Genomic DNA, 15,063 nt, shown 5'->3' with positions numbered 1-15,063 from the left:
AGAGAGAGAGAGAGATACCCCAAACTAATAGTAGCGTGTTGTATAGTACACATCATTTCTAGGCACCTGAAAGAACACTTTCAGTATCATTTGGAGGACAGGAAAGATGCAGAAGAAGAAGACGACTGAAGTGAGGGTGCTTCAAGAGTTTTCATTTCAGGTTCAATCTACTTTGAGGTTGTCGGTATTGTTGTCACAGGAGGAGCAACTGGGTACATACTTGCGTATGGCATTTCTCTCTGATCTTCATTTCTATCGCAGTTCTTAGCAGAGTTTGACACGTGTTTGGCACCAACCTAAATAGCTCCTGGAATCTTTCTAAAAACAGAATTGTCTTCCTGGGAAAGCAGTACCGATAAATCCTGTTTCCTTCATAACGGATTCCTTATTTATTTGATTCTTCAGATTAGTGAACAGTTTATTAATCTTTGCAACACAGTGCTGCTTGTCAGATCCGTGAGAGTGTTCCTCAGCAGTTGTATTCCATGCGTTCTTCTTTTCTGACACTACCTCCGGTATCCTAGATTTTTGTAGTTCAATATCGTGCCCAACTGACGAACAGTGCTATGTTGACTGTGGTATCATTAGCATCTTCACTGGAAGACATGTCGATAATTGGTTGTGCGGCTGGTCCTGGCGGAGGTTCGAGTCCTCCCTCAGGCATGGGTGTGTGTGTTTGTCCCTAGGATAATTTAGGTTACGTAGTGTGTAAGCTTAGGGACTGATGACCTTAGATTTCAAACACATCTGAACATTTGATAATTGGTTCATAAACTAACATCACCTGCGCGTCACTCTCCTCCAAGCAACTAACGTTTTCTATGAGTACACTGGGTCGAGAGAGTAGAAGGGTAGGGGGACAGACACAGAATGGGAGCGATTTGTCGCGAACAAGCGAATGATGACTGACAGTAAAAAAACAAGATGTATCTTGTTGCCCATGGGTTTTATCTGTCACTGTAAAATCTACTTGCATTTTCCAACTGAATGAGATACAGCTACCTACACTTAGCTTCTAATTCTTCACTTCACAAAAAGCAGGCGCTAAATCTAAAGACCATTAAGTAGAAGGTTTTATTCGCACCACTCAGTGAAACCGGGAACGTTGTCGAACGTGATCGTTTTGGTGGTCCTGGTGGTATGATGTGCAGAGGTGTAAACCAGCTGCTATTTCAGAAAGCTTTCTTATATATATGAAGATGTTATCTGTTCTTTCGGACATGTCCGAAAGAACAGATACCATCGGTGACCGTGCAGCTCGTTAGAATGAAATTATAATTTAAGAAATACAATGAAATGAATACCCTTAGCTGCATACAGGTGTCGATATACGTCAACGGGGACAGTTGAAAATGTGTGCCCCGACCAGGACTTGAACCCGGGATCTCTTGCTTACATGGCAGATGTTCTTTACATCTTTTTTTTAACCCATTTTGTTCGCTTTTGTTTGTTGCATCTGCTCGGGGCGGACGTCGTAAAACATCCGTTTAAGTTCGTTGTCGATCGATTAACTCAGTTTTTTGTATTACAGAGGGCAGCTAACCCTCTGACCGAACACGCTGAGGTACCGTGCCGGCATTTCATCTGAGCCACCGAGGACACAGAGGAGAGTGCGACTGCAGGGACTTATCTCTGGCACGCCTCTCGTGAGACCCACTTCCAGACTTAATTGTCCCTGCCCGTTTCATTCATTACTCGCGGCGGACATGTCCGAAAGAACAGACACATATCCATATAAGTATATAGTTTTGGCAACACCGGCCATGACTTTCTTCTTCTGTGCAGATGCACACATATTTCCGGAACTCTTAGGGGACTTGGTAAGATGTCTTCCACGAGTAATGAGTGTGTTGGGTACGGACACTACGAACGAAGTGTGTGGACATATAAGGAGAAAATGTGGGTCTAGCGGAAGGCGTGTGCGAGATAGTCCCTGCAGTCGAACTATCCTTTGTGCCCTCGGGTGGCTCAGAAAACCGGCACGGTAGCTCAACGTGTTCGGTCAGGGGGCTGCGTGCTCTCTGTAATAATAATAATAATAATAATAATAATAATAAAACTGACTCATGGAATCGACGATCAGCTTCAACGGATGTCTTGTGACGTCCAACCAGACCAAACACAACGAACTATATCGAAAAAAAAAATCATAGGTGGATAGCGCGTCTGCCATGTAAGCAGGAGATCCCGGATTCGAGTCACGGTCGGGGCATAGATTTTCACATACATATACATCAACGCCCGTCAGCAGCTGAAGGTATTAATATATAATTCTAATTATACATTATTCTTCTGGATAGCCTACAGCTATAAGGAATTCCTTAAGAACAACCATAACGACAACAATCTTAAATAATGTATCAGATGTTGCACCAGCAAGTAAAAAATTCTGATAGACATGTACCTCATTGAACCTCAAGCAGAGCAACTGCCACAGCAGCCGCATCTTGACCGTCCATAATTTCAAACCATACTGAATATTACACATTTTTATTGAGCATTTTAGTTAGACATTCAATAACATTGCACAACATTGTTGTACACTACGTGTATGGGCCGCTACCCAACGCTCTTGCCCGCTATTCTCGCATACATAACAAGCGTTCTGGCAAGCTGTGAGACGAGCAATCTTTGAAGTTTTAGTGGCATGTCGGTTAACTATCTGGCAGTAAGATTACGAAACGAAAAGAAATGGAACGAGTAGATACACACATTCAGCTTTAGAGACGGCGGCTGAACGGCTACTAATTTTTGCTTGCTTTCTGGGAGAGTTTTAACATACACGTAGTATAAGGGATACCGGGTACAAAACATTTGTGCGACCCATTTTTGGACACCGTCTTGTTAAGAGTCTTTGTGAATCCCAGCAATTTGGAGTAAAGGAAGACATCGATGCAGTTCATAGGCGTGTTACTACATTTGATACTGCACGGTTCGGTAGTACAAGTGTGTTACGGAAATACTCCGTAAGCTTAGAAGGGAATCCTTGGTGTTTAGAAGACGATCGCTCCACGAAACGCTATTGAGAGGCACCATTTGATGGAGAGTGTTGAATGGTTCTGTTGTAGCCAAGTCATCTCGCATAAGAATCAGCAATGGAAAATAAAGGAGACTAGGTCTCGTACAGAGGCACACAGTCAATCACTTTTCACTCAATCTGTTTCCCAGAGGGAGAAAAATGAGAATAACAGGAGGCGTGGAGCGTGCATTTAGATGGGCGACGTGAATTTGTTACTAACGTGTTTCCTTCGTGCGGAAGTTGGATAAATGGCTAAACATCTCACTTACCTAACATGTGAGTAAATATCTCGCGTGAAGAAAGAAGGCCTATAAGAAATCATTCTTCACACTCTGCACCCGTCTTTGTAATGGCAAAAAACATTTATGTAACTAGTCGGAGAGAGTGACAACACTGATGGTTTTAACTTCCTTCTTTCTCGTCTTGTGAATGTTTTCACCATCTTGTTTGTTTTCTTTCCTGCTGCTGTGCAATTGTTGGATAATTTTCTTCGGTATAATCTCGCGCTTCGTTGTACGTACACAAAATTCCAAGGCACGCCGTATACTTTCAGCGCTATCGAGGACTAAGATGATAAGAAGTGGGTGCACAGCCAATAGCCGCTCAGATACTGTCTAGCCCCCCCTTCCATCGCAACGTCACCGCGACCGGCACACTATAATAATAGCAACGCCTTGTTCGTATCGTTAGTTGTCACTAGTACAGCAGGAGACTGTGGAGTTGCGCTGCTGCCGCTATAAATCTTTCGACCATGAAACTAGTTTATTTCCTGGTGTTATACTGTTCATGCATTTCGGTAAATGCACACCTTGGGTTATGTAATGAGACAGACGTAAGTTCAAAAATTTCAGAAACCGATATACAATATTTTTACTTATTTTACTAGCAAATATGTAGGAAGCAACGTTGAATGTGGATGAAAAAGAAAATAAGAAGGGTGTTAAGGTTGCAAGTTTTATATCTGTTTTATTAATTATTTGTTTCAGGGTAAAGTGAAAACAATATTTTTACTTATTTTACTAGCAAATATGTAGGAAGCAACGTTGAATGTGGATGAAAAAGAAAATAAAAAGGGTGTTAAAGTTGCAAGTTTTATATCTGTTTTATTAATAATTTGTTTCGGGGTAACGTGAAAACGAAAAAAATAAAGTTTACATGTAGTTCCTCGACTTAGGAAAAAACAAAATAATTATTTATACCTGAGCATTAAACTTTTTAGTACACTTCCTTCACAGGCAGCCTCAGCAAAGGCTATCAAAAAGGTGTTCAGAACTGCCTTTACAAAACGAAAGTTAGTCAATTGAGAATCCATGAGTCATACAAGAAGATCTTACACTTTGACTCGTTGTTTATGAATTTGTTTGGTTTCATCTTTACTTACCACCTGTGGGGCATTTCATTGTAACCTAACATGTATTACTGTCATATATTTGGTGCATTATTTACATTATTCAACCTGTGTCAACATCACTAGCATGTACAATGATTCAAGGTGGTTAAACACATTTAAATTTATAAGTGTGTGGAGGTTTAGTTCGGTTCAAAGCGAAAAATTTCATGTAACGTATTTCATAATTTTTGTAGTAAAAATCCACAGATATTTCTAGTTTTCTATTTTATTTTTTATTGCTTGTAATTATACTAGCTGGGGTACCCAGCGTCGCTCAGGGAGGAGATGTGAGAATGTGTGGTAGATGGAATAAAAGGAGAAACTTTAAAGTATGAGAGGTAAAAAAAATTGAAACGTATTCTAACTATTTACAGTACTTGTTAAAGTATAAGAGGTAAAATTTTTTATTGAAAACTTATTCTAGCTATTTACAATACTTGTTTATAAAGAACATTTTTCATTTTGTTTTCTGAGGTGCATACGTACAAATTTTCCGAATTTTCTACTCGAGAGCAAGCTACTTGTAGTAGATCATGAGAGAAGCAGGAGTCTTTGAAGTTGATGCTGCAATATTTTAAAGCTTGTCCTTGCGCTTCCTTAACTGTAAAATGGTACGCTAATTTGATTGGAAATTGCAGTCTTTTACATTAGAATGGCAGTTCAGTAGAGATCAGTGGTATTTTGGGGATTAATAATGTGTGTCGTTTGTACTTTCTAGTCATAAGTTGGGCTGTGATGATGTTATTCGATAACTGTCTGACATTCATCCTTGTTCCATTACATAGTTTTGGTGAGTTGAGATTTCTGAGTAGTATGAACGGAGATACAATTTTAAGTCGAAGGCGGTGTAATGGTATTCCTGGTATTTGCAAAGAGTTTATAAATTCTGTAGGGAAGTTCACACGTTCTTCAACGTTTGCCATCGTGTCGATCGATTTGTATATTCTATCTTCACATGGAATTTTCTTTTGAATATTAAAGTTGATGTTGCCGACAGGCGTTTTTAGTTACCAAAACTGCCCTTTAAAATAGCCAGTCCGTATTGGTATAATTGTGAACATTATTTGGATAAATTTGGTCGACGAGCTCATTTTCAGCAGCGGCTATGTTGCAGAAGTCGCTGTCGAGTTTAACGAGGCCTGTCATGTGGTCAATTGGATATGTGTCTTCGGCTGTTTGTATAAGATTAGCAAAATGTGCTGTTGTTTCGTCTTTCGATAGTTCAGCTCTCATACTTTCCGTTTGTCCCAATATTTGTAAGCGTGACCAGGGATGTGACTTTTTTTAAGCATGATTTGATCTCGTCTGCTGGTATTTACTTGGGGATTGTACAGAAACCAGATGGCAGTTATAAGAGTCGAGGGACATGAAAGGGAAGCAGTGGTTGGAAAGGGAGTGAGACAGGGTTGTAGCCTCTCCCCAATGTTATTCAATCTGTATATTGAGCAACCAGTAAAGGAAACAAAAGAAAAATTCGCAGTAGGTATTAAAATCCATGGAGAAGAAATAAAAACTTTGAGGTTCGCCGATGACATTGTAATTCTGTCAGAGACAGCAAGGGACTTGGAAGAGCAGATGAACGGAATGGACAGTGTCTTGAATGGAGGGTATAAGATGAACATCAACAAAAGCAAAACGAGGATAATGGAATATAGTCGAATTAAGTCGGGTGATGCTGAGGGAATTAGATTAGGAAATGAGACACTTAAAGTAGTAAAGGAGTTTTGCTATTTGGGGAGCAAAATAACTGATGATGGTCGAAGTAGAGAGGATATAAAATGTAGACTGGTAATGGCAAGGAAAGCGTTTCTGAAGAAGAGAAATTTGTTAACATCGAGTATAGATTTAAGTGTCAGGAAGTCGTTTCTGAAAGTATTTATATGAAGTGTAGCCATGTATGAAAGTGAAACATGGACAATAAATAGTTTGGACAAGAATAGAATAGAAGCTTTTGAAATGTGGTGCTACAGAAGAATGTTGAAGATTAGGTTGGTAGATCACGTAACTAATGAGGAGGTATTGAATAGGATTGGGGAGAAGAGAAGTTTGTGGCACAACTTGACTAGAAGAAGGGATCGGTTGGTAGGACATGTTCTGAGACATCGAGGGATCACCAGTTTAGTACTGGAGGGCATCGTGGAGGGTAAAAATCGTAGAGGGAGACCAAGAGTTGAATACACTAAGCAGATTCAGAAGGATGTAGGTTGCATTAGGTACTGGGAGATGAAGCAGCTTGCGCAGGATATATTAGCATGGAGAGCTGCATCAAACCAGTCTCAGGACTGAAGACCACAACAACAACAACTGAAAATGTTTGCTGAAAGTCTCCTGAAAGTATGCGTAAATCTCCTCCCATCACTTCAGAGATTCCTCGCAAGTCTTGTAATGTTCTGTCCATGGCTTCGAGTGATTTTTTTATGTGCCATTGTGCATTCGTCCCTGAAGATAATTTTAGCTTGCTTGAGAAGTTGATCCCGTCCGGATGCTCTTGAAATTTTAGATACCGGGAACTGTTGTTCGGCTGTATTCAACGCTAGTTGTAGGCCGAACAGGCAGTTCGCCCTCCTTCTGAAACTGTGGCTGCAATAAGGATGATGCCAGTGAAACTGCAACGTGTTGTTTTGCACGTATTTCCACTAGCAATAGATTTATTAGAAACGTTTTCCCGCTGCCTCCTGGTGCGTCCAAGTAAAAAATTCCGCTAGTGTTGTTGTCGATCCGGGCCTTGATAAGATTGTAAATTTCCTTTTCATTGTCATTGAGGAGTAGTATGTTGTGAGAAACGTATTAAAGTAGCTCGTTGATACTGCAACTTTTTTTCCTTTGTAATTTCGAAGATTAGCACAGTGATAGCATCTTTTCGTGGTGCTTGCATCTCAAGGTGTACTAACATGTTTGTTTGTTGATTAACATTTATCTCCTAGGCGAATGAATGTTTCATTGAAGATGCAGTCGATGAATTCGTTGTTCAGCTCACGATGAGCTTGTCGGACTCGTACACTCTATGAAGAAGTCCCATAGCTGTTTCGATTCGACAGGTTACATGCTCTTAGAACTATGGCGAATAATTCTCTCATTTGTTCAGCTGAGGCTGTGAGTAAGGCTTCTTGCAATGTTAATTACCAGTGGTTGTCGTTTTCCAATAGTCCTAAGCATTGGCATGCTTCTCTGTACGTCTGTCGCAAGTAACCGTCAACAGTCTTGAGATCTGTGAAAATTTTTAGACCCCGTATTTCCTGTAGCAACATCTGGAGATAGAAACATTCTGTATTGTTCGGATGTACGATGTATACTCGGCCTAGTGCTCCAGTTTTCATGATTCCTGAATGATTTTCTACTGGAATTCCTTGTTTCCGTCGTTGAAAGATTCTCTTTGTTGTGTTATACATACAATAGGTAGGGAGCTCGACAATGTTTTCGCGAATGGATCCTTTTAGGACAGTTGGTAAAAAAACTATTAATTTTGTGTTCTGAGGTGGTTCGCTTGCAATGTTTCTGGCGGTATCTTTTGTGGAGTAAACTCCCTGTCCATTCTCCAAATGTACTGCTAGATGTTGCACAGTTCATTCGTATTCGTGTACGGGAAAACTGAAAATCCGGCAGGCTGCCTCTTTACTGTAGATATATCGTCCCATTTGGTAGATGAGGATCTTGTCGTTTCTATTTTGTTCTTCAATGTCTTTGGCTGTTTGAAATACTGCCATGTCAACTTCCTTTGATGGATTTCACTGAATTGCAGTATTCTATGTTTATGTGTGCTTGGAATATTTTGGAAAGTAGTGTTACATCGTACTACCCATTGATTTTCTATTCCCAGTTCATCGCTGCCTCGTTATTCATATTTTTGCTGTGCAGTCGCCGATTTTGGGTGCTCATTTTCTATATTTGGGATGGATATCAACACCGATTTGCGTGTCGTCTAAATATTGACAGCCGGCCGTTGTGGAAGAGCGGTTCTAGGCGCTTCAGTCTGGAACTGCACGACCGCTACGGTCGCAGGTTCGAATCCTGCATCGTGCATGGATGTGTGTGATGTCCTTCGGATAGTTGGGTTTAAGTAGTTCTAAGTTCTAGGGGACTGATGACCTTAGAAGTTAAGTCCCATAGTGCTCAGAGCCATTTGAACGACTTTCTAAATATTGACAAGCTATCAGACCGAGAGATGAGTACACTAAGCAGATTCAGAAGGATGTAGGTTGCAGTAGGTACTGGGAGATGAAGCAGCTTGCACAGGATAGGGTAGCATGGAGAGCTGCATCAAACCAGTCTCAGGACTGAAGACAACAACAACAACATCGTGTAATGGCCCACATGGTCCGCGAATCATCTTTTTCGCTACTATGTCGTACAGTTCCATATCTTATTGTGGGTTGGGAAATTCAGCTTGGATGATTTTGTTGGTATCTGTGCGAGGAATTGTGTCCTGCAGCCATATGTGATTGTGCGAGTGAGGCAGTTCTCGTTTCTGCCATTCGATTGTGCACATCCAACATCTAACGGTTCCAAGGATGTGATGTTTTGTGATGACTTCAATAAATCTCATTTGTTTTTGTTGGGGACTCCGGCTATTATGTGCTGTTGATGCATGTGGACTTGTCCGTATCTTAGTTGTTCTTTGAATTCTGGCTACAACGACTTCCATGTGAATGTTATGAAGAGGTCAGGTTGACCTCATTTTCCTATGCAGGTCATGGCATCTAGAGTGAATTCGTGCATGTCTCGGACTTATGTGTGATGACGGTAAGATTACCATTGTTCCAATGTCGAAAATGTTTCTGTAATTTACGATGAGGACTTGAAGGTGGATATATTCCTCTGTGCTTAGTTTTTCTGGTTGAGTCTTACAGACAGCATCCGTTCCTCTTCTATTTTTGCATACAAATCTACCACGAATTGTTGGAATAAAATGAGCGTTTTGAGAATGCTATCGTGTGTTTCATTATCTTTTAGATTAGATTAGATTTACTTTCATTCCAATTGATCCATAGTGAGGAGGCCCTCCAAGGTGTAGACCATGTCAGAAAAAACAACAATACATGACAAATTTTTGCAACTAAAACAAATAAGCTAATGTACCATTCCACACGTCCCAAGTGGAATGATCGTCATTTTTTTATTGAACACTATATGAAAGAGTCATTTTACAAATTTATTTATAAGTTAATAAACTTGTAAACAACTACTATAATACAAGGAACATATTACTGCACAGAAATGGTGCAGAAGTTAGATCGTACTTACACACACACACACACAAATATTTACAATAAACATATTACTGCAGTGAAATTGTGCAGAAGTTATATTAGTTGGTTTTACTGAGAAATTCATCAATGGAGTAGAAGGAGTTGGCCACCAATAAATCCTTTAGCCTTCTCTTACACTGAATTTCGTTGGTTGTTAAACTTTGTATGGCTGCTGGCAAGTTATTGAAAATGTGTGTTCCTGAATAATGCACACCTTTTTGTACAAGACTAAGTGACTTTAAATCCTTGTGAAGATTATTCTTATTTCTAGTATTGATTCCATGAATTAAGCTGTTGGTTTGAAAAAGTGATATTTTTTAATCATAAATTTCATTAAGGAATAAATATATTGGGAAGCAGTAGTTAGTATCCCTAGTTCCCTAAACAGGTTTCTGCAGGATGTTTTTGAGTTCACACCACATATAACTCTTACTGCACGTTTTTGTGCCCAGAAAACTTTAGCTTGGCTTGATGAATTACTCCAAAAAATAATTCCACATGACATTATGGAATGAAAGTAAGCAGAATATGCCAGCTTTTTTATTCTTATACCCCTATGTCTGACACAATTCGCATTGCAAACAGAGATTTATTAGGACGCTTCAGCAATTCTGCAATGTGCTCGTCCCAGTTGAATTTATTGTCAAGCTGTAATCCCAAGAATTTAACACTGTGCACTTCTTCTATCTGATTGTCATCGTATGTTAGGCATATTCTCGTGGGACACCCCTTACAAGTTCTGAACTACAAGTAGTGTGTTTTTTCAAGGTTTAGTGACAAAGAATTGACTAGGAACCAGTGATTAATGTCCACAAATATTTTATTAGCTGATCTTTCTAAGACTACACTTGATTTGCTATTTATTGCAATGTTTGTATCATCTGCAAAAAAAAAAAAAAAAAAACGAACTTGGCATCTGGTAATGTTACTGATGAAAGGTCATTGATATACAAAAGAAAAAGTAAGGGTCCGAAAATGGAACCTTGTGGGACCCCACATGTAATTAGCTCCCAGCTGGATGATGCCTGATAGCTTGATACATGCCTCTTTTCTAATACCCTTTGTTTCCTGCCAGAGATATAAGATTTGAACCATTTTGCAGCATTTCCTGTTACACTACAATATTCTAATCTTTTTAAAAGGATATTGTGATTTACCGGTCAAATGCCTTTGACAGATCACAAAATACACCAGTTGCCTGTAATTTTTTGTCGAATGAATTAAGCAGATTTTCACTGTAAGTGTACATAGTCTTCTCAATATCAAAACCCTTTAAAAATCCAGACTGTGACTTTGACAGTATGTTATTTGAGATAAGATGGTTATAAAGCCGACAGTACATTACTTTTTCTAAAATTTTTGAGAATGCTGGAAACAGTGAAATTGGACGGAAATTTGATGCTGTTTCTTTATGTCCTTTCTTAAACAGTGGTTTAACTTCAGCATATTTCAACCATTCAGGAAATATTCCACTGATAATCCACGGGTTACACAGATAGCTTAATATGTTACTTAGCTCAGAATCACATTATTTAATTAACTTTGTTGATATTTCATCATATTCACTAGATGTTTTTGATTTTAAAGATTTTATGATGGGCATTATTTCTGCTGGGGTAGTGAGGGTCAAATTCATATTATGGAAGTTACTTGAAATGTCTGGTCTGAGGTATTCCATAGTTGCATCTACTGCACCTGACAACCCCATCTTTTCAGTAACAGTTATAAAATGTCTGTTAAAAAGTTCTGCAACACTATACACATCTGTCACCAATGTATCATTTACTCTTAGTGCTATTTGTTCCTCTTTATGTCTGGTTCTACCAGTCTCCTCCTTCACTATATCCCATATTGTCTTTATTTTGTTATGTGATGTGACTATCTTTTCCTTTTAATATATTTGCTTTGATGTCCTTATTACAGTCTTTAATATTTTGCAATATTTCTTGTAATGTGCTACAGCATCAACAGCAGAACTGTTTCGAACTGACAGATACAGTTTTCTTTTTGTTTTACAAGATACCTCTATTCCTTAAGTATCCATGGCTTCTTTGTAGACTTTGCTTTGACCTTGGCATGTTTTGGGGGAAAACTGTGTTCGAATAAGGTAAGCACTTTATTAGAAAAAGTGTTATAGTTTTCTAAACGGCAAACGTAGAACTCCTTGGAAGTGACTTTTTGTTTCTCTCTTCGCCTGTTTCAGTTGGATTTGTTTGATATTAAAATGACATCCGTCCTCTCTGTGTAGAAATAGTTATGAATACTGGAGGGCATCATATGAACAGTGTGTCTCTGCAATTTGTCGTAGTCCTCTTCTTCGTTGTTCATTTATGTCACGGCTTGTGTTTCATTCTCCACAATTACGATGGCGACTTCGTATATCTGAGGTGCATTAAATCGACGTTCGTGTTCTCCTTGTAGTCTTTTGTTGGCTAGAACTTTAATTATATAGTCATGAGAAATCATTCGGACTAATGCTGTTTTGAATACGTGAATCAGTTGATATATATTCGAGTAAGATCCTCTGTACATCTCGGGCTACTCCCCGTCTCAATCCAACGATACTTTTGCATCGTCAATCATTTTCTGCTTCCTTGTTTCTGATGAAATATGCTTGCGGAAATTTATGATGTTCGTTGGGTTGTGGTAGTATTGATTTCATGTTGTGATAGATTTATCTTTGGATGGAGAAAACATTATCGATTTCATCTCTGTTAGTGTTGATCGAAATGACGCCGATATCAGTCATTTGGAAGCAGGCATTGTACGCTTTTATATTTTGAAGAAAGTTTATTGATTCAGGAGTTTCCCCGATCATGTAATGTAAAAATTCTTGCAGAAGTGCTTCCAGTGGTGTTAATCGAATTTTTCCATTCATGCAACAGAATCCTTGTATTTCTCTATTGAATTTGTTCGCGTTGCAGAACTGGCAGATGTTATCCATTTTTCCGATTACGACGTGTTTGTGTTTGTTATATTCTTTCGTCGGGTCTTGCTGGAATGATAGGTTGTACTGTTCATTTGTCCTTGTCTACACTTCTAGTAGGGTGATATTGTCATGGCTCGCTTCAGTTCGTGGTCTTGCATTATGAGACTGTTTCACAATTCTTGATTCTCCAGTCCGTTCATTTCGATGTTCTTCGGTTTCTCTGCTTCTCACGGTGCTCATTCCCGTTCGTTGGGAAATTTAACGTGTGTCGGTACCGGTTTGAATCACCGCGATCGACGGTTTAACATCTGTGTGTTCTTGTAGGCTGAATAAAGGAAGTAGGCTTGTCTCAGCTTGATGTAACAATTTATTAACGAAACCCTGCGGGCGGAATAGACAATGATACACTGCAACCGATAACTCGTGCGAAGGCGTGAGAAAAGTTCAGTATCCACTTGGATTCACGCTTTCTCCAAGGAGCGTGGAAAAATAGAACGTGGAACAGAAAACCACAATCAAAGAGTAAATCACAGAACAAATTTCGCTTGTGTATAGCGTCTCTGGCGTTCAGCGGGGAAGTTTCGCGGCACCGTACTTTCAAACACCCGCGCATGTCACGGCGCTGGACGATGACAGAAGACGCTACAACGTGCTTCGCTCTCTTCTTCTGTTTCGTTTCTTCGGTGTTCTTTTTATTGTCGCCATTTTACTTCATAACTGCAAGGTCTACTTCTCTTTTACGTTTGGGCATTGTCTAAAATATAAATCAAATTTTTATTAACACTTACACTAAGTACACTTCACATACGTTTACACGTTATTTTCGGTTTGTATTGTCTCTGTATCACTTTCACTACTCACGTTTCACTGTTTGTTTTTATGCAATAACTGCAGTACTCAAAATAGCTCAAATGACTCTGAGCACTATGGGACTTAACATCTGAGGTCATCAGTCCCCTAGAACTTAGAACTACTTAAACCTAACTAACCTGAGAACATCACACACATCCATGCCCGAGGCAGGATTCGAACCTGTGAGCGTAGCGGTAGCGCGGTTCCAGACTGTAGTGCCTAGAACCGCTCAGCCACTTCGGCCGGCCACTGTAGTACTTCTTCGACTCCTTCCTTCATAATTGATAAGAAACTGATGTTAAAACCCACGACGGGTCTTGCTTTATTCACCACTACCGATGGGCAGGCTCACCAGTGGCAAATTCCAGAACATACCGGAAAGGCATTGAATGGTCCACAATGTTCCACAGTGATCTGGGATGTTCCCGAACATTCTAGAATCTTTCTAAATGTTCCAGACTATTCCAGAACATCAAAGACCATTGTGGATCATTCTGGAATGTCGTGGAATGCTCTCGAATACTCTCAAATGTTTTGGAATGTTCTCGAATACTCTCGAAATTTCTAGAGGGTGAAACATGCCAGCCCTTATATCTTCAAAAGCATGTCCTTCAGGTAAAAACGGGAACCTTATTCATGGATGGGGGATAGAGAGCTACCACAACATATAGTTCCCTTGATCATACTGGTACTCATTTCTGAGTTTTATCGATGAATACATTGTATACTTACTTTTATAATGTATATTTATTGAGCTACCATATGGAAGTGGCTTAATTGTGCCTTTCATTTTCATTTATTCTGCTTCAGTATTGATGGATGTATGTTCTTGTCGATGTGAAATTCATTAGAGACACACATTGTAGTGATTTGTAGGATATAAATGTAAGTAAAGTGGGCTGAGGGCAGTAAAACTGTCAGTAGAATTTTATTGTTACACATCTATCAATCCATCCATCCATCTATCCATTCATTGATTCATTCCCCATCATGTTCATAAAAAATGTTATGTAGCAAAACATTAACTCACACATTAATTGGCGGAATAAGACACTGAATGTTGCACTTATATATGTGCTTGGCAGTCTGGGGCCATTACTAGATATGAACTATGCATATGAAACAGAAGACCCAAAGAAGAATGGTGTGTTTCAAGAAGGATTCATTTAGTAAGTGTAAGATGTTTATAGAAATGCTTATCAGACTGCAGTGGTAGACATTAGATGTAGTGGATCATAAGATATGTTTACTGTTAAATTTATTAGTCTGTGCCAAAGAAAGTAAAACCAAGTATTAACTCCTCTCACATACCTCTTGTAAAATGACTGTGACAAGAAAATAAGGTAACTTAAGAGCCTGTGTGAAGGCTGACCAACACTTTTTTTCCCTGTATTTCGTTTGCAAATAGAACAAGAAAGGGAGAAATGGAAGTGGTTTTAGAAGTAGCCTTTGCTACAGGGTTTAAGGAGGTTTATGAAGTATTTACTTTTTTGGTTCGTTACGGAACATTTTCCAAGGTAGATCGTAATGATGTGGAACAAGTCATTTTACATTCACATTACAAATTAATTATGCATGTGGTGATATTCTGAACATTTCTAACTTATATATATATATTCTTTTACAG

At 39.2% G+C, this 15,063-nt stretch overlaps 1 protein-coding gene across 2 annotated transcripts in view; it reads left to right on the top strand.

The window, feature by feature from the left end:
- The first annotated feature begins 3,704 nt into the window (after nt 1–3,704).
- LOC126267478 (cystatin-like) overlaps nt 3,705–15,063 on the top strand; it is a 138,725-nt gene continuing 127,366 nt past the window's right edge. Inside the window, exon 1 of one of the 2 annotated variants that reach the window (XM_049972761.1) lies at nt 3,705–3,851. In XM_049972761.1, the coding sequence (XP_049828718.1) occupies nt 3,771–3,851 (81 nt within the window). In that variant the 5' untranslated portion in view covers nt 3,705–3,770. The remainder of the gene's footprint in view (nt 3,852–15,063) is intronic. The other variant, XM_049972762.1, reaches the window with a different exon arrangement.

This window comes from Schistocerca gregaria, chromosome 4, assembly GCF_023897955.1.
Source record: "Schistocerca gregaria isolate iqSchGreg1 chromosome 4, iqSchGreg1.2, whole genome shotgun sequence".
NCBI lineage: Eukaryota > Metazoa > Arthropoda > Insecta > Orthoptera > Acrididae > Schistocerca > Schistocerca gregaria.
Note: the sequence above shows the minus strand (reverse complement) of the source record. Positions and strands in the feature narration are given on the sequence as shown.